The following is a 24,987-nucleotide window of genomic DNA, read 5'->3' as shown; positions in this document are numbered from 1 at the left end:
GCTGGGCATCCCCAGGTGGGCCGGAGAGAGGGCAACACCTTGGAGCCGGCAGGAAGGAGGGCTGGAAACTGAGGTTGGGGGCTAGTGAAGCTCCTGGGAGGGGCCCATCCTCCAGCCCGAAGCCCCAGACCCACGGCTTCCTCGCCCCATCAGCCCTATCTCAGGAGACCCCAGTGCTTGCGCACCAGAGGTAGCCGCTCCACTCCTGACAGCCCATTTTATCTGCAGAATCCGTACAGATGAACAATTCGGGGGCCAAGTTCACGGGGGGCAGGCAACGCCCTGGGGCTACATGGAGGGCGTCGGAGGGCAGGGCCATCCTGAGACGCCTCTGCACTTCCTGTGTCTGATCTCACGGAGGCTGGGGGCTGGCCCCACGCGTGTGCGGGAGCCCCGCTGCAGGCACGGGGCACATGGTGGGGGCCCACGGCCACACACGGTCCGTCTGGGCACCCCCCCAGAGGCTCAGGGCAGCAACAGACACAGGTGGGGGCTGTCGCCCACGCGCTTTATTAAGATGCACCCAGAGCCCGCACTGGCTCCGCTGTGGAATGTGGACGGTGGGGCGACAGCCTCGCCTTGAGCACCAGGACCAGCGGTCGGCCCTTCACCCCCACCCCCACCCGCGAATGACCCCAGCCGTGGGGAGCGCTGCTCTGGAGAGTACATGGGTATGAAAAGCTCCTCCCGCCCTCAGCCCTGCCCACGTGGCCAGCACTTGGCGACCTCCTCCAGCACGGTGTTCGCAGGGCTGGCTGAGGGTCCTGGGGGGGCGTCCAGGGTTGGTGCTGAGTCCTGAGCAGGAGAGGCAGGTGGGGACGTGGTCACCTCCCCCACGGGCTGTGAGGCAGAGGTGGCAGGCAGTGGGCAGCCTACGCACAGTAGGCATCCGCCTTCACCACCTGACAGTACATGGTCATGGCGAAGGTCAGACCCAGGATCTGCGGGGACACAAGGGGGCTGGGCAGGACTGCTCCAGGAGACCACGAGCACAGAGGGGTCCTGCCGATGGACCCCACCCCACAGCTTCCTCCCTGGGCGGCCTGTACCCCACTTCTCGGGAGGCCTCCCCCAACTGGCAGTTCAGGTCCAGCCCAGCCACGTCCCCCTGAGCCTTGGCGCAGGGGCACTGGGGACTCCTAGGGCTCGGCCCCCAGACCTGCCTTTCAGTGTGGCCACTGTGGTTCTGCTGGTGGCTTCAGGGCCCATCAGCTCTGTGCCCCTCCCTACCTGCCTGTCATCCAACTGTGATCACCTCTGACAGTGTCTGTGTGCTCTGGCTGCGACCCCCATCTACCCCTGTACCCCAGGAGCGGGGGCTGCCCTGACATCCGAGTTTACTGACACACTGGCCTCGAGCTCCCCCACGGTGCTGACACGCAGGACTTCACGGGGGCTGGGAAGCCAGGATCAGGGGCACCAGGGCCTGGGCTGCCCACCCTCACTCTGCACTGAGCCATCCCGTGACCACCACCCACCACAGCTGCCAGGCTTGGGCCGCGGGAACAAGGCTGGCCTGCCTGTCCCTGACCTGTCAAAGGTCGCCTCCCCGTGGAGTGGCCCTGGACCATCCCTCAAACCCCACCCCTCAGCCACGTGGGCTCGAGGCACTTCCACCCAGGTGCTGGGGAGCTAGGCTGCTAGGTGGGGGGCTGGGGTGGGTCCAGGTGGCTCCTGAGGCAGGCCCCACCCAGCGTACCTGTACCAGCGCCGTGCACAGCCCAAAGATGCCCACAGCCAGAAGGTTCTCCTGGAGCCACATCTTCACGGTCTCGTAACACGGCTGGAGGAAGGGTGCACGTCACAGGGGCCACGAGGCCACCCCCTCCACCCCTGCGTCCCGCATGCGTTGGGAGGGTAGGTGCTCACCGCCTTCCACCAGGTGCCAGGTGCGTGAAGGCCACAGCCCTCACTGAACTCCAGGCAGCAGGAGTCCGGCACGCGAGTGGCGTTATAGACTTCGAACCAGTCGGTGTAGTTGGAGACCCCACAGCAGCGAAACTACAGACAGGCGCAGGGGCTGGGATGGTTGGGGAGCAGGTGGGTGGGCCCTGCCCCCCTGCTTGGCACACCCGCATCCCCTCTGCCTCCACACGCACACAGACTCACGTCGGTCTGGATGATGCTCCAGGCGTTGGTGAGGCCCACGTTGCCTGGCGTGCCGTACAGGTGCAGACCCTTCTTGAGGTCCTGCTGGGCATACCTGTCGATCTGCAAGTGTAGAGGGGTCAGCAGGGCCACCCCCACGGCCAGCTCCGCCTCCCTCATCCAGACCCCCGGCACCCTGTGCCCAATGTCTCCCTCCTTGGAGTCCCCTCCTCCCAGAAGCCCCCATCCCTGTGCCCAGGCCCAGGACTTGGCCCCTGCCTGCCCCTGCCCCTGCCCCTGGCCCCTCTGTGGTGCTGCACACTGGCTGGCACTTGAGTCCGACACCTCAGCTTCAGGTACAGAGACAGACGAACACGTACAGAAACACCGAGCACGCTCTGTACATGTGGTTGTGAGCACACGGCTCCGTCTGCCCGCTCACGGGCCCAGAAGCTACGACGCCCCAGTGGCGAGGAGCACGCCAGCCCCCGGAACTTGGTTCCCCAGACCGTCCTCCAGTGAAGGAACCAGGGCTCCTGGAGGAAAGGCTGATTCCAGGGCTGGGGCAGGAGACGCCCAGCTAGGTCTGGGGGGCGTCTAGCGCCAGAATGCACACCGAGGGGAGGATGCCAAAGGGACCCAGGAGCCAAGCAAGAGCTCCCAACGGGCAGAGGTGCAAAAATGTGAGCAAAATAAGGATCACAGGTCTAGGGTACAACCCAGAGTACAAAACACATGTAAACGAGCAGTCAGTAACGTAAGTAAGTAAATGGGGACGGGGGATTTTCCCTGCCCAACAGACACACAGTCCAGGACAGTAAGGAGCTCAGCCAGAACACAGCACCGCACCCCTGCGCCCCCACTTCTCGGAGGGCCAGAAACCTCCCCAAACCTCCAGGCCCGGCCTCTGGTGGCTGCGGTTAAAGCCGGGTCTTCCAGTGAGTGGATGGCAGGGGCTGCCGTCCACCCGCACCGGGCATGGGGCTTGTGACAACCATTCCCAGCCCTGCCCAAGGCCTTGTCACCACAGCACGGTGGCCGCCAGCTGGGTGGGGAGATCAGAGCCCCCACACCCAAAGCTGGGGAGGGCGGGGTGGCCGAACCTTGTCAGTGCAGGCGAAAAACAGGGTGGTGACGGTGGCCTCCAGCAGGAACACCAGGAGCAGCATCACGAAGAACTGCAGAGGAGACCCGGCCTTGGTGACTTGGCCGCGCTGCCCCCCAGCCCCCCGCGAACCTCGGACAGATGCCCCAGTGCTGCCGGAACGCACACCAGGTCTCCGGCCCCCAGAGAGCAGCGTACCACCCTCATGCCGCCCCACCTCCTACGGACCCCTCTCCTCCTGGAGGGGCTCTTCTCTCGCTTGACTGACCTCGGAGCACAAGCCTCACACCTGCCGGCACACGTGTGCTTTGTGCCCGTGTCCCCCTCCCTGTGGGCGGGGAGGAGGTCAGTCTGTGATGACCCTGAACCCTGGGGGTCACAGCCACCAGAGCACACCCACTCGGGAAAGACCACGGTGAGGGGACAGCCGCCAGGAGCCTGAGAAGCCCCACCTGACTGCACAAACTTTGCTGGGTGACAGCCTCCCACTCGAGCACCCCCAAAGGCACAGCCCCGACCCTGCCATAGAAGTCCCAGGCCAGTGGAGCAGCAGAGACGGCCTGTGTCCGCCCCGCCTCTCCTGCAGACATGAATGGGGCCCAGGCGGAGGGAGCGCGCCCTGTCCTCTCCTGGGGCCCCCGATCTGGCCTTCCCTCAGTGCGGGCCCAGGATGCCCCCAGCAGGCCCCGGGCTCTGACTCCCGAGTCTCCCTGTGGGGACGGCCAGGGCTGGGCCCCACACACACACTGCAGCTTCCTTCCCCGGGGCAGCTGGGGACCCAGCCACACCCCCACCTGCTGCTCCAAGGGATCAGAGCCCCAGGCCCTGATGGGAGCATCTGGAATGTGCTGAACACCTGGGGAAGCTGCACGGACTGGGGGACATGCCCTCCGAGGCCCCACCCTGGGCAAGGGCTCCTCAGACAGGATCAATTTGAAGGGGTGATTTAGGACTTGAAGCTGCCGGAGGCCTTTGCTAGACCTATTAATAGGTGCAGAGCCTGACCCCGGGGATCCTCCCCCTTCTCAATTATCTGTGATTAACGGTCCTAAAGACGGGAACACATCCTGCCTGTAAATCTGTCTCCAAGGCAGAGGTGGGGACTGTGAGCCTCTCAACAGAGGGTCCTGGGACGGGAGCTGGGGAGGGGGGTCCCAGGAAGGGTGGTCGCAGAGCAAACAGGCCCGGTACCGGCTGGAGGGGCCCCACCTGGCACTCGTGTGGGGGGGTGATAGGACATGTGTCCCATCAAGGGAGGCCTCCACTAAGCTCTGGGCGAGCAGCCCCCCAGCACCTGAACCCCACAGCCCCAGCCTGGTCTGGAAGGCCCCAGCAAGGCCCCCTGGGGCTGCCACAGGCCATGGCCATGACCTGCTGGCCCTGCGGGGTCAGCACAGGTAGGGAGCAAAGGCCCCAGAGGTGAAGCCCACGTGCGGGGTGCACTCACGGTGAGCAAGAGGCACTTGTTCTCCTTGATGGCCCCGATGCAGCCCACGAAGCCGATGGCCATGACGAAGGCGCCGGTAACGATAAGCAGGTTGGCGGCCGACAGGGACGGGAAGGAGGACGACAGGGTGGCAAAGTTCCCCTGGGTGGCAGCCAGCCAGATGCCAACACCCAGGATGCCACAGCCTCCCAGCTGGGGCCGCCGGGGTGGGGAGAGAGGGCAGTGAGGCCACCATCCACACATTCCAGACCACCCCAGAACAGACCCCTGTGGCCACCCAGAGTGGCATCCCATGGGCCCCGTGCACCCTCGCCCACCCTGCCAACCTCCACGGCCAGTCACCCCTCCTAGTCTTGTCCCAGCACCCAGCCGGTTCCCCCACAGCCACAGTAATGGGGACCCCAAGGTCCACACCTATGGCCGTGGGGAGGATGTGGTCTGAGGACACTCTCCACTCGGGTCACGAATGGGGTGCCTGCCCCTGTCCCAGTGACATGGTGAGGCAGCCTGGGCAGGGAGCCCAGGGCCCCCCCAAACACCACCCCTTCAGGAAGCATCCCTTTCTCCCCCAGAGCCTGGCCTGCACCTACCCCACAGCCTCTCTGGACCTGAGAGTCAGGGAGGCGACCCCTGGAGACCCTGCTGGACCACACGCTCCCCTCTTACTAAAACCACCTTCCAGTGGGTGGCCACAATCCCCATGGGCCCCCCTGGTGTCCCCAGCTGTCCCCTTCTAAGCACAAGCCCCAGGGCACCCACCAGGCCCCAGCATGGACGCCAGCACAGGACAGTGCAGAGAACCTCATCCCTGGCCCTTGCTGCCCCTCCCTCTCAACCACTGGAACTTTTACTGAATTTCAGAGTTGTTCCTTATTACAAACACAATTAAAATGAGAGGAAGAAGGGTGAGAAGGCAAAGTGGTAAAGAACCCCGTGTGGGCCCGCGGCCTTGCCTGGTGACAGGGACACCCAGCCTTGGGGGGAGCAGGGGTGGGCCAGGGCTCTGGGTGGTCTCAGGAATAAACAGGTGCAGGCTGGGGGCAGCAAGCCCCACAAAAGCTGACCTGGTCCCCCAAAACCTGGGCTTCGGTGAGACCACTTGGCGACCAACACCTGCTGGGCTCTGGGGAAAGCCAGGCGGCTTTGGGGACCCCTCCCCACTCCTCACCATCTGGCCTGGCCCCCATGGCCTCAGCCCCCAGGGCTCTCCTGGGCACAACACCCAGCCCTTGGAGTGATCACCCTGCATGCCCAGGACAGGCTAGGTCACAGACTCAAGGGTAAACAGCATCCAGCCCTGCATCACCCCACAAAAGCTTCCTGAGCCTAGATGGCCAGACTCCCACCCCATTTCCCAGACCAGTAAACTGAGGCTGGGAAATGAGCCTCCCACCCAGTCAATCGAGCCAAGGGGAGCCAGGGCCATCCACACACATTGCCTCCCCAACAACTGGCCTGGTTCCCCAAGCCTGGCAGGGACCCCATGACTCAGCAGGCCCCACAGGCTCTGAGACCCCTGCCCAAGGAGGCCTCACCGGCCAGTCAACCTGGCCCTGGGATGGGGGTGAAGCCACCACTCGTTTCTCCATAACCTGTTGGGGAGTGTGCACACCATGCATTAAACCAGGCTGGCAGGAGACTGCAATTATGGGGGTGGGGGGGATGCAGCTCCCAACCCAAGAGCATTAGGGGCTACGGCTCCCAGGGTGTGGGCAGACACCAGGGGCTCTGGCCCAGGCCTACCAGCGTCTGGGATCCCTCTGGGCCTTGCCAAGGGCAGGAGAGTCCCCAGCTGAAATGCCCACCACCATCCAGTGGGGGTCCAGTCAGCCCAGGGTGAACATGCGGGTCATCTCTGGCCCCCCTGCCCCTCTTTGCACCTTCCACAGAAACAAGAACTGCGGTCTAAAAGTTATAAACAACACCTCTTTTGAACGCTGCTGGCTCAGGGCAGGGTCCAGGAAGCTGGGGTCATCCTGCTTGCTTGAGCCCCTCCCCAGAGTAGGGTGGAGGTCTGCAGCTCAGGCAAGGGACAGGGAGGGGGCAGGGTACCAGGTTAGGGGGACCCTGGTGCAGGGCACTGACCACATGGCCCTGAAAGTTCCCAGAGGGCCCACCATGGACGGTGACAAAAGCCTCTGCCTGTGGCCTCCTGTGAGGCCATCTCCATGCAGTGACCAAACCCAGGGCCATGATGAGGTGCCAGGGGCCAGGGGGCCAGGGGAGGCTGCCCAGACGAGGCTCAGAGGTGGGAGGCCAGTGGGGGCACCCACCCGGAGGAGTGGCCTGAATTGCCTCTGGGCCCTGGGTGTGCACCCAGTGTGAGGAGCCAGCTGCCCAGCGCGGGTGGGGGAGGGGGGGATGACACAGACAGGTGACGTCTTCACTGCAGAGCTGGGCTTGGGCACAGCCCCAGGGCAGTTATGGAGATGTGTGTGCACCCCCACCTGTGGGATGGAGGCAGGCCCCCCACCAATGGCGCTGGCACTGTCCGAGGTGCTGACCCCAGGCGGGGTGGCCGGGGGGACATCCAGCGCCTCTGGGTACCCCACGCCCGCCTGTGGGAGGCACCACTCAACATCATGGGGCACAGAAGAGGCTGGGACAGGCTCTGGCTCATTCGATCCTCCCACCCAACCTGCAGATGAGAAACTGGGAGCCGGGGGGTTTTTTGGAGCTATGCCCCACTCCGTGCCTATAGGGACACCGTGTCCCCACAGTGTGCCCACTGCCTCTGGGATCTCCAAAGCCCCAGGGGAAGGTTGAAGCTGGGGCCGCCCAGTGGGGTGCTGTGCACAGAAGGGACACCGTGGCCGAGGACCCGGGTCAGGGAGGGCGTGAGGGTGGGCCACCTCCCTGTGGGGAGGGACACTGACTGGCTGCCATGCCCAGGCCTCACGCCAGCCTGTCCCCCACTGAACCACGCAGCCCCCACTCTGAGCCAGTCACGTCTCCGAGCTGAGCCCCCAGGATGGGGCCTCGGTGGGTGGGGCCGTCTCCTGCGGCAGGTCCCTGAGCAAAGGAGACATTGACTCGTTCTTTACAACCTGACTGCCTGCCTCAAGGACGTCGGCAGACGGCTCCTGTCAGCAGGAAAATGAGCCCGTCTGAGCTCCCGTGTCCCATGGGGACACATGGAAGGGCATGGGGAGGACACGGGGAGCAAAGCGGCTGTGGGGGGTGGGGACCAGTCCAGGTTCCAGGGGACCAAGGACAGGGCTCCTCACCCCCAGCACTGGTGGAAACAGATTTCCTTAATTAACTCTGTTCACGACGTCCCACCTCCACCCGGAGACGTCAGGAGAGACCCACGCTGGGACACACACACGCCCCGCTGCCACGGGCACCCCTCGCCGGCACCGTGTCGCACGGGCTCATGTCACAGACATGCTGCCCTATGGCCTGTCCTGCCCACAAGCCCCAAGGCCCTCCGTGTTCAAGCTTGTTTGCACAGACCAGTCACCAAAAACTCAGACACACACACTAACAGAATGCATGCACACAGTTAATAAAATTACCTGTAATTTTGAAAATGTTTCTGCGTATGCAGCTTTTAAAACATTTTGGCAGGAAAATTACAGCCTCCAAGTGCAGGAAAAACACAAGGCCCGTTAGACTCAGACACAGAACATCAAACACAGCGTAAGTGGGGCTGAGGTTCCTGGGAGGCCGGGACCCCACCCCAACCCCACGGCTGCCCAGCCCCACTCTCTCACTGCCTGGGGCACTGGCTGGACTCTCCTCCCAGCCACACAAAAGCCCAGCTGGGTCCCAGGAGCAGACCCGCTGACTGCCTGAGAGAAGGGCCCAGCCCTCCCGTTGGGGACCCCCATCCCTGCCCTGCCATCATCTGTGGCCTCCCTGACCCCCTCCAGCGCATCTCGAGCATACGCCTTATCTTCTGTCCTCACCTGTCACCAGCCCCAGCCCAGTGCCTGGCTTGTGCCCCCCCCCCCCATTCCTGCTGTCCTTTTTTCTTGTCTGTGCATTTTTCGATTTGGCCTAGGGCTGAGGGTATAGGGACCACATGGTCTGAGATGCCACCCCCGCCCCCAGGCCCATGAAGGGGCAGGTATCAGGTGGCCCTCTGCCACTGCCCCTCCGGCCAGCAGATGGCGGGACAGCTGGCCACGTCCTTGGAACACAGTGGAGGGCTGGGTGCCTGCAGGGGCCAAGCCTGTGCCCAGAAGCCCCTCGCCTGGCAGCCAGCACAGCCTTGGGGTGGGGGCTGGGCATGGCGAGGTGTTTCACCCCTCCCAGCCGAGAACAGCCACAAGGGGACCCCATCTATACACGTTCAGGAAGGGCAAAATGTGTCCCCCGTGCCAGAAACCAGGTCTGCCCCAAGGCAGGAGTCGGGGAGACTGAGCGAAGGGGCTTCAGGGACCTTCTGGGCTGCCAGAAATGTTCCCCACCTTGACCGGATATGGTCACCCGGCCGTTCGCTGAAAATCTATGCAACTGCCTGCCGTTCATGTTCTTAAACGCCAGCAAGCCCCCACACCGTCATCAGCCCCGTTCACTGGCCCCCAAGGTTCGGACACAAGGAGACCAGCCCCAGCCCGTCAGGGAGACAGCCCCACTGACAGGACCCCCTGAAGCCAGTGTCCACGGAGAAGGGGTTGGGCAGGGAACAGAACAGCCCTGGCTGGCAGCTTCAGGAAGGTCCAAGTCCACCCTCAAGGGCGAGGAGGAGCTCACTGGACCGCAAAGGGGCATCCAGGGGACAGATAAGAACCATAGCAGCAGGGGCACCTGCTGGCTCAGCCAGTGGACCATGAGACTGCTGGGGAGTCTCACCGGGGCCCCCTAACTGACCGCTGCCACCCCCAACCTATTGGGGAGCCACCTGCTCGGCCACACACACACCTGGTTCCAGCATCAGCGCTCTGCCTGCCACCCCCGCCGTGGGAGGGAGGGCTCTGTCGCCGAGCCGGACCCAGAGACCGGTACTGCCACCACAGAGCCGACCAACATCCCCAGGCCCCGAATCCCCGTCTGTCCCATCAGCCAGCTGCTGGCCCCAAGGAGGAGAGTGTCCTGACCCTTGACCAGGGCAGCCAAGCACCCCCACCCCCAGCTCCCTGGTGCCCTCCAGACCCAATCCCATCACAGAATCTGCCTGCCCTCCCTCCACCCATCGCAAGGCTGCCCGCCCACCCCTACTTGCAGGCAGCAGGCCACCCCTGCTTTACCCTGCCGCAGAAAGAAACGAGCCTGGACACGGGGACGTGCCCAGCACCATCAGGAGGCCACGGCCGAGAGCCACAGGGTCTGGGACGCTCACTGGCCCTGCCTTGTGACCTCCCAGCTGCAGGGAGGACTGAGGGGGGAGGTCATGGCCCCCAGCTCTACGGGGCCCTTTGCCACCATGTGTCCCCTCCTCCACCAGTCTCAGGGGCCTTGCCCAAGGGCCAGTGACAGCCACCCACTCAGGCCACCCACTTGGACATCATCTGCAGTTCATCAAAGGGGAAAATCCAGGCCCCCCTGAGGTGCAGCTGGGGCAAGGGAGACGCCAGGAGACCCCAAGGGGGCAGGATTTACCCAAAGTCCTATGGAGGCCTGGGCAGCAGGAAAAGGCAGGCAGGGCTCCGACCCCCACCCCAGCCATGCAGAGGGACCCTGACCACAAGTGCAGGGAGAGGCAGCGCCGTGCGCAGCCCAGGGGCAGGAAGGGGGGTGGGGAGGGACACCTGCCAGGGGAGCAGCAGGAGGGGGGCCCTCAGCTTGGCTGATCCGAATCCGGGAGGAGTCGGGCAGCTGGCCAAGGGGGAGACACAGAAGCACCCTGACCCCGCTAGGCTCAGCCCCGCCTCCTCCCAGGCCCCCCCCAGGCCCCCCCGGGCCACCAAGACTGCCCCTGGGGGAGTCCTGAGCCCTCTGCCCCAGAGCGGGGGAAGGGCAGGAAGAGCACCTCCTTCCTCCTCCCCCCTCCGCCGACCCTGGGGCCTCCACCTCTGTCACCGTGGGGGCCTGAACAGCCCCAAACCCTCACCCCGCGCCTGGCATCACACGGTACACCCCACCTGTTCCCGGGTACTGAACATGGATGGGGCTCCCGGGAGACACCCTGGCCCCACCGTGGGGACCCTGGCCCTACACTGCCCAGCACCTGTGCAGGCCTCAGAAGAGGGCCACTGTGTCCCTGCCGGAGCTGTGTGTCCCCAACAAAGGCCCCAGCTGCTGCGGGAAGGCAGGAGAGGCTATGAGGGTCAGTTGGCTCTGGACTCTGAGGGGCCCCTGCCACCAGCACCTGTGTCCCTCTCCTCCTCTGGGTAGTGCCTGTGCCTTCCCAGCCTCCCGCCGCAGGTCACCCCAGCTCCAAGCCCTGGTGACAACACGTGGGCCTGTTTCCTTCACTGAGACAAGCCAGGGACTCAGCCCATCCACACAGGACCAGGCAGACCAACGCCAGGACAGACAGGTGATGACTCTTTCCCTCCCCACGAGGACCCACGGCTGGAGGCCTCAGCCCTGCCTTCCCAGACCCAAGCAGGAGCCCCCAAGGAAAACCCATCAAACGGGGCACATAAATAAGAGTCAATTATCTGCTGAGCCTGCCCTCCCCACTCCCTGCCTCCCCAGACCCAGTCAGGAACTCTGGTCTTGGCCAGAGGCGCCCTAAGGGCAGGGAAGTGGGTGCAATGGGGACGGTATTGCTGGAGGAGCAAGGGGTCAATGTGAGGGCCTTGAGGGGTCCGCCTCCAACAGAGTTGAAGCCCGGAGGTAAAGGGGGGCCAGGCAGGGCTTGGGGGACAGGAGAGCCAAGACAAGGGTGGGATGAAGTTAGAGAAGTCACGGCACCTTGACCTCTAAGCAGGTGTGAGGGCTGGTGCCCTCGGGACCCCTCACCTCCCTGCGCCCCTCCCCCCATCTGCACCTGCAGCCTGGACTCCTGCCCCCCCCCCACTACCAGGACCCCCGGCATCCACTCCCTCTGGGAGCCACACCCGGGACAGGCATGGCTGCCCCACCAGACACAACTCCCCCCATCCCACCCCAGCTGCAGATGATGACCTCCCCACTTGCCAGGGCAAACGCTGGCCCAGCACCTGACCTGGCCTGGCCCTGTAGGGTGGGGTCAGAGGGACTGACGCAGGTGAGTGTCTTGAGGTCCAGCCCTCTGGGACTCCCCTCCCACAACCTCAGTCCTGACCCTTACATTCAGCTCCAGTGGGGAGACTAAGGCATGATGCTCAGGGGTCTCCCAGTGACAGTGGGAAATGGAGTGGGGGGCCAGCACCCCCAGGTAACAAAGGAGCTGGGGCCCCGGGGAAGGGTGCTCTAGCCTGTGCCCCAGCCACCTGCAGCCTAGTTGGCACCTCCAACCGGGACTCAGCCTCCTGACCATTCCCACCACGCCTCGCGAGTGCTTCCCGTGGGCTGTGGGCAGGCCTGGGTGCCCCTCTCTGCCCTCCGGGTCTCAGACCCCAGCGGGGCACCACGCTGGGGCAGGGACGGGCCCAGGTCAGCAGCAGGGGGCCAGCTGGCTTCTCTGGGAAGTAGAATTGTGGAATAAAAGGGAAATGGATTGTGCAGCCCAGGAGGAGGTCCCAAAGGGGTTTCTGATCCACCGCAGGGACTGGCAGAGCGTGTCTGTCCTGCAGCTGGTACGGACGCTCCTTCAGGCTTCACAGGGCAAAGACAGCTCAGCCTGGGGACCCTTGAGGGGTCACCTCTCCTTCTGCCTGCAGGCAGCTCCCCAGATCACTGAGGAGGGCAGATAGGGAAGAAGCAAGTCTTGTCTACTCCTGGGACCTGCCCCCCACTGCCCCCCGCCACCCCAGGCCCTCCGCCACCTGCAGCTCCACTGGTCAGGTCTGGCCACCCGCAGTGACATGCTCACTCCGCCAGCCACTCGGTGCCAACTGCACTGGTGCCCACTGCAGCCGCTCAACATCCCCCACCAAGAGAAGATGCTCACCCCTTCGTGTGCTGGGCCCGGGCTCCAGCCGCCCCCCGCCCCTGCTCTGGCTCCTGGCCTCACGGTGCTTCACTCTGGGCCTGGGCCTCATCCCTGCCAGGAGTCTCTTGTAGAGAACAAACTCTTGGGGTGACCGCCCCTAGCAGGAGACCCCTGGGATCACACCCCTCAGGCAGCCCAGGCTGGCTGCCCCTCCCGGGGCCCCCTGACTACCCCCACCACAAGCTGGGAAGAGAAAAGTACAGCCTAAGAAGGAAAGGACGAGCAGGATTCTGGGCATTTGGCCTTAACTGAACTGCATGCAAATGAGCATGCAAAGCACAGCCTCCTTGTGTGGTCCAGAGCCCAGGCCACACCCCCTCACTCCTAGTTGTGGAAGGAGGATTGGCTCGAGAATTAACGATGGAGCAGGGAGTGACCTTGGCATCCTCTCTCCACCGAGCCTCCCCTAGCCCAGCCAGTGGAACCCCAGCCTGGGCGGGCTTATTCCGACCTGCTCCGGTGGGACAGCAGCCCCAGCTGGGGCCTGCCACGCTCCCTGCAGGTCTGGGGCGGGGGCTGCGTGGCAATTCTGTCATCTCCACCAACCTCCCCACCCACCCACCCTCGTCTGGAGGACGAAGCGGCCACCTCTGACCCTGGACACACACATCCTGTCTGAGCAAACCCAACCCACCTCAGCAAAAGTTATGGGCGCCCGGCACCCCGACACACACACGCGCGTGCACACACATACACACAGGCACGCACATTCGCACCATGTAGGAAGAAGAGCCAGCGGGGAGACCAGACACCTCCCGAGCACGCCTGGTGGCCCAACATCCTGCTCAGTGTCAGGCCCAGCCAGAGAACTCACCGGTGCACACACACCCCCTCTCCCTTTCCACAGCGCCTCCAGAGACTGGAGGGGACCACCTGGCCCCCGACAGCCCCTTGAGAACCACGATCCTTGGGCCTATAGGTCAGTCCACTTGGGGGGGGGTCGGCTGCGCGGAGGGAGGGGAGGGGGCACCAGAGGCTCAGCGCACTGCCGGCCACGACCAGCATTCGAACCCCGGCGCAGGCGGGCGCAGTGCCTTGCCGCCCCATCGGGCGCGCAGGTGCGGGACACGGCCGGTCTCAGGAAGAGGGACGAGGACGCGGGGCAGCGGCCCCGAGTGCAGAGCCTCGGCCGGAGCCCCGCGGTACCGGAAACCCGCCCCACGGGCCGGGCCAGCCCTGGTCCGCAGCTGGGGCAGCGACCCTGGGCACCCCCCCGCCCGTCTAGGTCCTGGTGTCTCGCCCTCCATCCCCGCTGGAGCACGACTCTAGGTTCGCCCCCGGCCCCCGGCCCCCCGGCCCCCGGCCCCCGGCCCCGCCGCCGCTCACCCAGAAGAGCAGGTTGAAGGCGAACATGAGGAACTTGACGCCCTGGAGGCAGCCGCGCGCCATGCTGCAGCGCTTCAGCTCTAGGAGGAAGATGAAGGAGAGGTCCAGGTAGAAGACCACGTACTTGCTGCCCTTGGGCGACGTGTGGCGCGCCTGGGCCGCCTTGGGGCCGGGGTTGGCGTGCAGGCCGAAGAAGGGGCCGCCGTCCCCGCCGTCCCCGGCGTCCCCGGCGCCCGCCCGCCCGTACAGACCGCTGTAGCGCCGGAAGGGGCCGCCGCGCGCCAAGCCCGGCTCCTTGCCCTCCGGCGACGGGCTGCGCCGGTACGGGGACTCGTCCGTGCTCGAGCGGCGCATCGCGCCAGGGCCGCCGCCGGGCTCAGCGCCCCGCGCCCACCGCCCCGGCACGCCGCATCCCGCCCCGGCCCCGGCCCCGCGGTGGCAGCCGGGCGCGCCGCTCCGCTCCGCTCCGCCCCGGCGGCGGCCCCGGACACCTGCCCGGCCCCCCGCGCCGCAGCCCCGGCCCCCGCCCCGCGCCCGCCCGCCAATCCGCGCCGGCCCCGCCCCCGAGGACCCCTCCCCTCCTCGCCATCCCGCCCCGCGCCCCCGGCCCCCGCCCCGTTCCCCTCCGCCCCGCCAATCCGCGCCCGCCTCACCCGCGCACCCCTTCCCACCTCGCCGCACCGCCCTGCGGACCCCTCCCCTGCCCTCCCCTCCCAGCCGCGCAGCCCCGCAAATCCCACTGCTCCGCGGGCGCCGGCCAATCGCGGCCCCAGGGCGACGACCCGACCCCGCCCGCGCTGGCGCCCCTCGCTCTCGCCTTCCCCTGGCCCGGGAGGAAGATGCTCTCGAAGGGCAGGGGAAGCGCCGGACGGGGCCGGGGGCCTGGCGCCGAGGGCCAAGGCCCAGGCAGGTCTCAGCCCCCGGAACGAGGACCCCCCCCAGCCTTCCGCCGCGGCCCCACTGCCCCCCGCCGGGCCTGGAGACCTCCGACCGCACTCGAGATGCAGAGCGCTATGCAAATGAAGGGTGACCCAGTTGCTTTCTGGTGATGACCTGGGGCGGCTTCGACTTGGGTTCCCCGCCCGGAGCTAGACAGCAACGTAGCCCAGAACACTCCCTGGGGTGCGCACTCTCCAGCAGCTTCTCCCACCTCCAGCCTGGGCGGGCGACTCCCGCTGGGACCCCAGAGCCCCCGCAGCTCACAGCTTGGATGGGAACAGGCCTCTGTCGGGACAGGAATCAGCCTAGGTTACCCACCCTGGGAGGGGGGCGGGGGCGGGGGCGGGGGTGGAGAAACCTTGCTGAAGGAGGAGAGGGGCTGCCCGAGAGGGGCTGGGGCAGGGAAGGGCAAGTGGGGAGGGTGCCTAGGAGGGTAGGTCACTCTGCAAGAAATGGGGAGGCTTTCAGACTCACAGGGAGGGGCCGGAACACACAAGAGGGCAGGGGTGATCACTAGGCCCCTGAAAACAGGCCCAGACCTCAACTCCCACGGCAGCTGGCTTGTTCACTGGGCCAGGGCGCGCTGACCCTCCCCTGGCCCTGCTTCTCCGGGAGAAGGGCCCGCTTCCCCAGCATGTGACAGTGCAGCCACACAGAACCCGGCACTGGTTTAATGCTCTTGGAATTACTGATAAGTTTTGAGGGGGCCTCCCATTTCATTCTGCACCAGCCTGTGCTAGAAGTCAGACCCTGCACCTCCCAGACACATCCAGCCACACTCACGTGCAGAGGGGAGAGAGCTGGGAGGGAGAAAAAGAGGGGGATGGGAAGGAGAGGGGAAGGAGAGGGGAAGGCGGAGGGGGAGGCAGGGGTGCAGGGGAAAGGATACTGGCAAGGTGACAAATTGAGAGACTGAGTGGTGCGGGAGGCAGCAGGTCGGGGGGGTTGTGCAAGCAGGCTGAGCAGGACGGTCTGGAGGGCTGGGGGCCCAGCGAGGTCTGGCAGCCCTGCTGGGCCCTGAGGACCACTAGCATCAGCCCTCTGCCGCCCCCTGCAGGCCATTCCTAGACCAGCAGCTCAAGTCCTCAGAGCAGTGTCTGAATGCGGTCCCCCCCAGAGCAGAGCTGGCCCTGGCAGGGAGTGGGGACAGGAGAGTCCCAGAGGCCTTGCCCATGTCGCACGGCTGGCCAGCCTGGGGTTTCCCATGGCCCCCCTTCCCTTTCCTCCCCCAGCGTGCTCCGGTGTGTCTGGGCCCCAGGAAAGGGACACAACAGCGGCCCCGTGGAGAAGCAGGCAGCCGAGGCCCCCACCCAGGCCCTGCAGAAACCTCTGCCCACAGCTCTGCTCGGGGAACAAGTGGCACCATCCAGACCCCAGCGCCCCCCTGGCCCAAGTCAGCCAGCTCCACAGCAGTCCGAGGGTGGACACTCAGGGACGTGCACGTGTGAGAGCGCGGGCTCAGAGTGCAACTTGCGGCACACGTGGGCCAAGCAAGGATCCAGGCTGAGCGGGCCTCACCCCACCTCACCCCTATGCCCCACCAGATACCACCCCCCCCCATGCAGCACCCCTACAGGCCGGGGTCAGACACACTCAGGGAGGCACCGCTGGGCCTCCAGGGCATAAATGAACCTGCTACCAGCTCATCAGTTTTGTCCTCCTCAAAGGGAGGGGGGGCAGAGGTGAGTGGGGAAGGGGGCTTGAGGAGCAGGAGGCTGTCTCCCTTTGGCCTGGCTCCCAGGGCAGGGCCTCTGGGGATGAGGAAGCAGGTTGACCAAGGCTGGGAGGAGAGCAGAGATGGGCAGGACTCCCCATGGAGCCCCAGGCTCACCTCTCCACTCCATCATGCTGGAGTGGGGCAGGGAGGGGGGCAGAAGGGGAGTTGGCCTGGGTTCCCACCCTAGGCCCCAACACCCAGAGTTCTCTCAGCTCTGTCTCGCTCAGTTGTCACCATCCCAACACCCCCCAGATCGTCCCATCTACAAAACCCTGCAGCCACCCACAGGTGAGTGGGAGAGTCTGATCTGAAATGAAATTGAAAAATTCATCCAAGGGTCCTGGGGCCAGCTGGAATGAGGACACAGGTGCATCAGAGCTGAGGCCGGGGGGGGGGCCCTGTCAGCATCAGGGACCCTGTCCCCAAAGTTCAACCTCTCCCTCCCAGGAGTCCCCTTCCTCCAGCAGGCGGGGGCCCAAGGAGACATGTTCAGGAGATGGATCCGGCTGGCTCAGACCATCTGCTGCAGGACCAGGCGAGCATCCAGCTGGCAAGGCCCCTGGGCCAGGAGTGGAAGAGCACACGAGGCAGTGCAGGTTGGCCCCCCTGCTGCCCCACCAGACAGTGACATACCTGGGCTTGCCGCGGGCAAGAGGCCAGGCGGTGCTCGGTCCCCTGAAGGTGAGCCAGCAGGTGGACCAATGGTCAGTGCAGCCAAGCCAGGCTGGAGCCCTGTGGGAGGAAAGATGGGCACAATGGAGCCCACACGTACCCTCTGCGGGGCTCCCAGAGGCTGGGCAGGCACCTCGGGGATGAGGAACAGCCCTCCACTCAGGACCAGGGCCCTACAAGGGCTGGAGAGGGCAGCTGGGGACTGGTAGGGGTGCACTGCCAGACTCAGGGGACCAGAACAGGGGCGGGGGGGTTCAAATAGGGCTTTGCTCCCAGCCTTGGGTCACTCGTCCGGAGATGCCCAGGGAGGGAGGCAGGTTTGCACAGACACAGAGACAGCACGCGTGGGGTCTGTGCGTACAGAGAATATACGTGTTCAGGGCATGGAGTGGTCATGGCGTGGTCCCCAGAGGTCCAGCCTTCGGTGTCCACTCCCCCCAAGATGCCCTGCAGCCCAGCCATTCCTGGGCTCCAAGCAGATAGATGCCCTGAGCCACCAACCTCACTCTCTCCCCACCAAGCTGGCTGGTGATGACTCACCAGGCCCCTTCCCCTGCCATCGGCATTCATGGGAAGATTCTGCGCTCCCCCACCAGCCAGGGCCTCTGAGGAGGGGACCCCAAGCTCACGGGGCAGGGGGGTGTCTGAAGGCATCCCAGTCAGGCCCCCCACATCTCACTCCTCAGACCAGGTGCTCCTTGCAGCCCGGGGGTGGGGCAGGCAGTCTTCTCAGCAGCTCAAGGGCAGGAGGGGACTGCAGAGGTTCAAAACATCACCATGGCAGGTGTGCACGCCCCACACACTCATCCTCTCATGGGTGCCCACTGCTGCCAGTCCACCCCGACCTACGTTTGGGGCTGGTGAGAGGCCAGTGAGCAGACGGAGTTCTGCAGGTGACCTCATACCTGTCCTCCTCAGAACCTCAGTGAGGAGAGGATGCACCTGGGAGCCCTCGGCAGTCCCTGTGCCCAGGGATGAAGCATCCAAGGAGGGGTTTCAGGCCCAGAAAGTAGCAAGGGCAGTGGGGGGAGGAGGGGGGTGGCAGTGGAAGGAACACACCTCATCCACTTTCCTTGATAAGCCCCCTCTCCAGGAGCTATGGAGCCCAAAGCCCACAGCAACATTCTAGAAGCTAAAAACCATGCATCATACCCCACCATGCCCCCACACCCCAAGACCTAGGCATCGGGGAGGATGGGCCTCCCAGGCAGGGCCTAAAGGGCAGATCCACCAGCAGCCCCCCAACCCCCTTGGGCCCCCCAAAATGAGGAAGTCCCATGGCCAACACCAAGCCAAGGCTGGAGGAGACCACTGCCCAGCCACACTCGCAGCCCTCACCCCCAAGGGAGCCCATGGACCCTCCATGAATGACCTCTAGCCCTCCCGGCCCCCACAATGCTCCTCCGTGAGTCCAGAGCCTCCCACTCCCATCTAGGGCAGCCCAGACACAACCCTGCAGTTGGGGCAGGATGCAGGGACCAGACAGGACCACAGCTGGCTCCGTCTCTCACCCAGGCCCGGCCTCCTCCTCCAGGAAGCCTCCCTCCCCATTCCCTGTTCTGGGCTTCCTTTGAATGCAGGGTCTGACAAGCCTGCATCCCCCGGAATGGTCCCTGCAGCAGCAACAAGGACAGAGCTGAGGGGGAGCTCAGGACAAGCACACCTACAGTCCTGGGCTGGGTCTTCTTGACTCTCCAGGGCTCTGGGGTGGCGAGCAGTTGGGGGACCCCAAGGGAGCAGAATCCATGAGAAGACCATGGGCACCTACCTGGCCAGACCAAGGTCCCACTCAAAGAGGAACCGCCCCAAAAGCCGAAACACAGGTGGGAGGTTGCCAGTGGTGTGGCGTACCCAGCTGAGGGGCAGCAGGGGCCTGGCCTGGGGGCACACACCCCAGCGGGGGCAGATCAGCGGGTAGAGGAGAACACAGCCACCTGCCCGGGGCCCCAGGCAGAGCGGGCTCTGAGGCAGCTCTGAGGAGCCAGGGAGGCCCTGCCAACGCAAACAGTCCTGTGGTGTCGGCCTTCCTGCTGCTGATCCAGCCCTGCAGGCCCAAGGCCCACCCAGGCCCCCACCGTGGGGGAGGGGCGCACACACCCACTCCCCCACAGAGCCAAGGCAAGGCCATCTCCCCACAGCCAAACTGGAGCCTCCGGGGCTGGGAGACACCCACTCCAGGGGAGGGGCCCCCAGTCTCTCCTGGGCCCAGCAAGGCCAACCCCCACCTCAGGGTCTTCCCCCCACATCCCTGCTCCTCCTCCCCCTCCCCCTCAGGTATTTCTCTGCTGGAGGTGGCAGCGGAGAGGACACCATCAGGACCCCGAGGGGGCCGCCTTTCCACCCACCACGGGCCCTGGGAGCACCCTGCCTCAGGCACCCACAGAGTGTGCCCGCCCGCCTCCAGGCCGCCAAGACCCCTATGGAGCACTGCCACATGGGGCCCGGGCAGCAGGGCCGGCAGGCAGCGCTGTTCCCAAACGCCCTCAGCCCAGGCTTGTCCACGGGGTGGCAGGTAAGGGCCAGCGAGCCTCAAGCACGCCTGCAAACACCACCAGGCCGGGGCTAGGACGGGTACCGCAGGCAAGGAACCCCAGCTGACCCTGGGAAGGCGTCTGAGCATGTGTGTTCTGGGACCCCAGCCCACCCTGCACATCTACCCAAAGCAGGACGGGCTAGGGGCCAAGCCCGCACAGCCAGGATCGGGACCCTCCAGCTGGGCAGCTTCTGGTTCTACCCACACGTTACAGATGGAGAAACTGATGCCAGGACCCGCGGGCAGGGTCCGCCGACACCCCGTATACAGGGCAATGCTCTGGGCCAGAGCGTCTCAGCAGCAAAGTCTTGAATCGCTGAGCTCGCCTTGATCCCTGCCTGCCCTGCAGTGACCCTCTTCTGGCAGGAAACGTGGCTCACGGGTTCCCAACCACATGTGAGCACAGCCCTCCCTCCCTCCCTAAGCCTCCCGCCACTGGGGGCAGGACACCCCATTCTCGAAAAACTGGCACTCTCCCTCCCCGGAGGCCTGGGCCACATCTGTGCTGACACTGCACATAGAGAGGGGAAGTAAGGGCCCCCCCTTTCCCTGCAGGCAGGCGAGGCCCCCCCGTCCCTACTCCCCACCAGTGCCCTGGGCCCCCATGTCTCTCTCCCTCCTGCCCACCCTGAGGAGAGTCAGGCCCAGGGCCCAGCTACTCCCCCACAACACACACAGAGGGACACGGCCATCCAGGGCAGAGGCAGGGGGCAGGGCTGACCTCTGAGGCTCCCAGTGTCCCCCGGTCAGGGCTGAGCGAAGACAGGGTAGAGACAGAGAAGAGGACCAAACACCCCAAGGGGCCTCGGCGCACACCTGTGTTGAGAGCATGCACACAGGCTGCGGGGAGGGGTGGGCAGCCGTGATGCTCCCCATGCCCTCTCCCTGGAAATCAGGGAGCAGAGGGAGGAGCCCAGGAAGAGGAGGCCACCACCACCCCCAAATCTACACACAGCTCACAGAATTCCAGGAATGTCAACTTGGCTCTGGCCAGGATTAGGGAGGGAGGCTCATTCCCCTCACTCTTTCGGAGTAAACAACTGCTCAGGGCAGGAGCATGGGTGGGGCAGGCCCTGGGCCCCTCCTCCAGGAAGCCTTCCACCACCACCCCCAGCTCCCTAAGGCCCACCCGCTCACAGCCTGGATCCCCTCCACTGTGTCCCTCACCTCCACCGTTGCCAGCAGCTTCTGCCGCTGAGCCTGGGTCTGACCCCAGGCCACTGTGACTCAAGGCCCCCTATCCTGTCCCTCTGTCCGGGGACAGGATGTGCGTCCAGCGGGGGGGGGGGGGGGGTAGCTGGGAAGGGAAGCAGCCTCACTCGTGGCTCTGCACGTGGCAGTGTGGGGGATGACAAATGCACTGGGCAGGCTGTCCGGGACCCAGGCAAAGGTGGGGGCACAAACACCAGGCAGGGGGCAGCTCTGGCCAGCCGCACCCAGGCCCCAGGGAATCCTCTGGCTCCCTCCCCCTCAGCTAAAGCCAGAATCTATCATCCACCTGAGAGGGCAGGTAACTGATGCCTGGGACTCAACACAGGCCCCACTCACCCCCAGCAGAGATCCAGAGGCCCCAGGCCAGGGAACCTGACCAGGCCCCTCCCACCAACACCCGTGCCTAAGTCACAGGTGCCACATCCCCTCCACAGCCCAGAAATTTACCTCCTCCAGGGAGCCTTCCCTGCCTCTCACTGCACACTGATCTCCCCCCAGCCTCCAGCCCCGGGATCAAGTAGCTCACCGTACCCCATTTCCAGAGACACAGCCTCACCTTCCTTTAAATCCTCTGTGCTCTTGCCCCATCACCTCTAGCCCTAGCACCTGCTCTGGCCCTAGCACAAACTTGTGGCCTGGACCTGCCCCGCAGGTATGGCCTCCAGGCCTCCATCCAGGGGTTCTTTTGCCAGGCTCACTCCTGGTAAAATCGTGCTCTTCAAGGCTCAACTCAAAAGGCACCTCTTCCATGACGCCCTCCCTGACCACCCTCTCCAGCCTCCGCCCCTTTCTGAGTCCTCAGAGGCCGGACGCCCCCAGATCACGGGTACCCAGCACAGCCTGGCCCGGGGTGGGTGCAGACCCCGCCCGCACCCCCTCCCAGACCCTTCCTCCGGAGGAAGGGAGGAGGGACGCGAGCCGAAGCGGATCGCTGGGGCGCTGCGGGGAGAGGAGCTGCCGCTGAGCCCGCCGCGCCCTCCCGCCGTCGGGGCTGCAGGTAACTGCCCGGCCGGGACCGACACCGTGCGAGCGAGCGGGCCGGGCCACGGCTGAGAACCGGACCGCCAAACTCAGCCCCAGAGATCCCCCCGGGCGCGCGAGGGCAGGGGCTCCAGGCGGGGAGAGCCTTCCCCCCGGCCGGGCCAGGAGGGGCGGCGGCAAGGCCCGTCCGTGGCCGCCCGCCCCCGCTGGCCCCCGCCGGCCGCCGGCCAGCCCCTCTGTAATCCCCGCCGCGGGTCGCCGCGCCCCCGGTCCCGGCCCCGCCACTTGTTGCTGCGGCTCGGCTCGGGGCTCGGCGCTCGGGGCTCCAACTCCGCGCCGGCTCGGCTCGGCTCGGGCCCGGCCCCAGCCCGGCTCCGGGGCCCGGCTCGGCGGCTGCGGGGAGCGGGACCCTGGCGGCATCCCCACCGGCGGGCGCGGTACCTGAGCGCAGTCCGCCCGCCGCGCAGCTGTCAGTCATGCGGACACGAGGAAGGCGAACCGCTGCCGTCGGGCCTTTAGGTCCCGCTAGGACGCCGTAGGCCGGGACATACCAAAGCGGCGGACGGGGGGAGCGCCGCCTGCTCCGGCCGCGGCCGCGCGGACCCCCGAACCCCCGGTCCGCGCGGAGGGAACTCGGCCCGGCGGGGAGCGGGCGGCGGCGGCACCGGGGCCGGCGGGGCTGGCTGGGGGCGGCCGGGGCGGGACGGGACTCCCCCCCCGCGCCGTGGACGCGCCCTAGGCGGGGCCGGCCGCGGCGGAAGCTCAGCCGGCTCGGGCAGTGCGGGCGCCGCGCGGCTGCCGCCATGATCATCCCGGTCCGCTGCTTTACCTGCGGCAAGATCGTCGGCAACAAGTGGGAAGCCTACCTGGGACTGCTGCAAGCCGAGTACACCGAGGGGTGAGGCGCCGCACCGGGCGGGGGAGGGGTCCTCGCCTGCGGGGGCGCGGGGCGACGTCTCGTTCGCGGGTCAGGGACTGCGGGACTCAGGGGCGGCGGTGGGGGCCCGGGGTAGAGGGGCCGCGATCTGTGGGGCGTGGGCGCAGGGGCAGAGGACGAGGTCGGGGGCCGCGGTGTGCAGGTGGGCTCCTGCTGGGTGCGGGGGCGAGGGAACGGCGGCCCGGGGTCCCGGGGCCCTGGCCAGGCGGCGGGCGCTCGTACCAGGTTCCAGGTGACGCTGCAGGGGCTCCCCCCGCCCCCAGGCTCTCTCCCAGCCCTCCTCTACTGACCTGCCCTCAGGAAAGCGTTGCCACCACCTCGCCCCGCCTTGCAGGTTAGGGAGAGGAGGGGAGTTGGGCGTCAAGCCGCCAGGATCTTGGCACGTGTAGGTGTCCTTTTGGAAAGTCATGGCACCTCTCCACCTCAGTTAAGTGCTCTGCTTCCTCCCTGGCCACCTGCTCCCTAACCTCTCTCCGCTGTTAGGCCCACCCCCTGTCCCCCAAACCCTCTTGTCCTGTGGGACGTAGAACAAGCTTCCTAGCCACAGAGCCGTGAGTAGCGGGTTGTTCTGGGGGCTTTTTTCCTGTCCCTGCCCCTCAGCACTGCAGTCACCACCAGCTTTGTCTGAATCTCTGTTCCCTCGCACAGGTGGACTTTGGGCCCCTGTGTGGACAGTCCCTTGTGCTGATCACATTTGAACCCTGGGCCTGGGGTGTTTGGGGGTGAATCCGGGGGAGGCCAGGGCTGGGCTGAGTGCTCATGCCAGGTCTTGATGAGTCTGTTAGAGTGACCAAGTGTGAGTGAAGGGCTGGAAGCCTGCACAGGACACCCCCCCCCCCCCCGCGAGATGCCCTGGGCAGGAACCAACCGACCTGGCCTCCTCTGTCCCAGCTTGCCATCTCTGCACAACGGAGCGGTGCTGTGGGAATTTTCTGGAAGCCTTTAGGGGGACTGGGCTGGGTCCCAGGGACATTGACAACTCTAATTGGCTTGAGAAACAAGAGAGAGATGGCTTCCTGGAGAGACTTCCCTCCCTGACGTGTGGCGCGGGCATGCCGCGCAGGGCCCTCTGTCCCCCCAGGACTGCCTGGATGAACAGGGTGTGGTCTGCTCCTCTCACCACAGGGATGCCCTGGATGCGCTTGGCCTGAAGCGGTACTGTTGCCGCCGCATGCTGCTAGCACACGTGGACCTGATCGAGAAGCTGCTCAACTACGCGCCTCTGGAGAAGTGACGTGTGGCGCCCGCCGCCTGCCGTGCTCACCTGGGGCGGTCGGCGCCTTGCCCCACTGCATCCTGCCCGCCGCCTGAGGGTGTGTCTCTGCTCTGGAAGGAACTGTCCAATAAAGGTCTTTGTAGAACCATGAGCAGATCCTAATAGTTGGCCTGGCTTTGGGTGACTCCCTGCCTGCTGGTGTTTGTGTGTCCTGCCTCGTGCCTGAAGCTGCTTGGGGTGGACGTGGCTCTCGCTGCCCAGGGGGAGGGAGAGCCATCCAAGTGGCAGCCATTCAGCAGGGGTGGGGGGGGCTCCTTCTGGAGTGTGGGCTCTCACAGGTACAGACAGCCAAGAGCGCTTGGGTTTGGGGCTCAGGGACACTAGCATGCCCACCCCCAGGTCCTGGGTGCTCTGTAGGCCGAGCACAGAGATCCTCACGTCCTCTCCCAGGATATCAAGAACCAGATTTTCTGGGCCCTGAATAGAATGCCTGCTGTGGTCTCGGCGGCCCGTCCTGAGGGTCTTACTGCCAGAAGCTTCGAGGCTCCAAGCTCAGCAGGCCCCTTCCCTTGGCCAAGTCCCTGTGGAGGGGGAGAGGCAGTGCCCAGCCTCCACAGCCAGCCCTGAGGCCCTCACAGTGGGTTGAGGGCGGCCCTGAGGAGGCTCTGATGGGTGTCAGGGTTCGCCAGGCTCCCAGTGCCCTGGGCATTAGCATTGAGTCCCTTGGGCCTGCCCGAAGAGCTGTCTGCCAGGGGCTTCTGTCCTCTTGCAGCTCAGGCTGAGGCTTCGAGCCAGCAGCTATCACCCTGGACGGGAGTCTGGCAAGCCCTGGTGCCCTCCAGCAG

At 65.8% G+C, this 24,987-nt stretch overlaps 2 protein-coding genes across 8 annotated transcripts; one reads left to right on the top strand and one right to left on the bottom strand.

The window, feature by feature from the left end:
* Positions 1-491: 491 nt before the first annotated feature.
* Positions 492-22,608, bottom strand: TSPAN4 (tetraspanin 4). Of its 7 annotated transcripts, none has more exons than XM_036083734.2 (10): positions 22,431-22,608; positions 17,225-17,323; positions 14,989-15,159; positions 13,936-14,015; positions 4,641-4,832; positions 3,192-3,266; positions 2,110-2,211; positions 1,870-2,001; positions 1,700-1,783; positions 492-941 (listed from the first exon to the last, which is right to left on the bottom strand). In XM_036083734.2, the coding sequence occupies exons 1-10, from the start codon at positions 22,465-22,467 to the stop codon at positions 873-875; spliced, it is 1,041 nt and encodes a 346-aa protein (XP_035939627.1). In that variant the 5' UTR covers positions 22,468-22,608; the 3' UTR covers positions 492-872. The 7 variants fall into 7 exon arrangements, with proteins under 7 accessions (XP_035939627.1, XP_035939632.1, XP_035939628.1 ...); XM_036083739.2 differs by lacking the exon at positions 22,431-22,608 and adding an exon at positions 20,757-20,818; XM_036083735.2 differs by lacking the exon at positions 14,989-15,159 and having other exon boundaries at positions 22,431-22,606.
* Positions 22,609-22,728: 120 nt separating this feature from the next.
* On the top strand, positions 22,729-24,293 carry POLR2L (RNA polymerase II, I and III subunit L). The gene is made up of 2 exons (XM_036083746.2): positions 22,729-22,887; positions 24,052-24,293. Exons 1-2 carry the CDS (start codon positions 22,793-22,795, stop codon positions 24,158-24,160), a joined length of 204 nt encoding a protein of 67 aa, XP_035939639.1. The 5' UTR covers positions 22,729-22,792; the 3' UTR covers positions 24,161-24,293.
* Positions 24,294-24,987: the final 694 nt, after the last annotated feature.

This window comes from Halichoerus grypus, chromosome 11 (genome assembly GCF_964656455.1).
Source record: "Halichoerus grypus chromosome 11, mHalGry1.hap1.1, whole genome shotgun sequence".
In the NCBI taxonomy this organism is placed as follows: domain Eukaryota; kingdom Metazoa; phylum Chordata; class Mammalia; order Carnivora; family Phocidae; genus Halichoerus; species Halichoerus grypus.
Note: the sequence above shows the minus strand (reverse complement) of the source record. Positions and strands in the feature narration are given on the sequence as shown.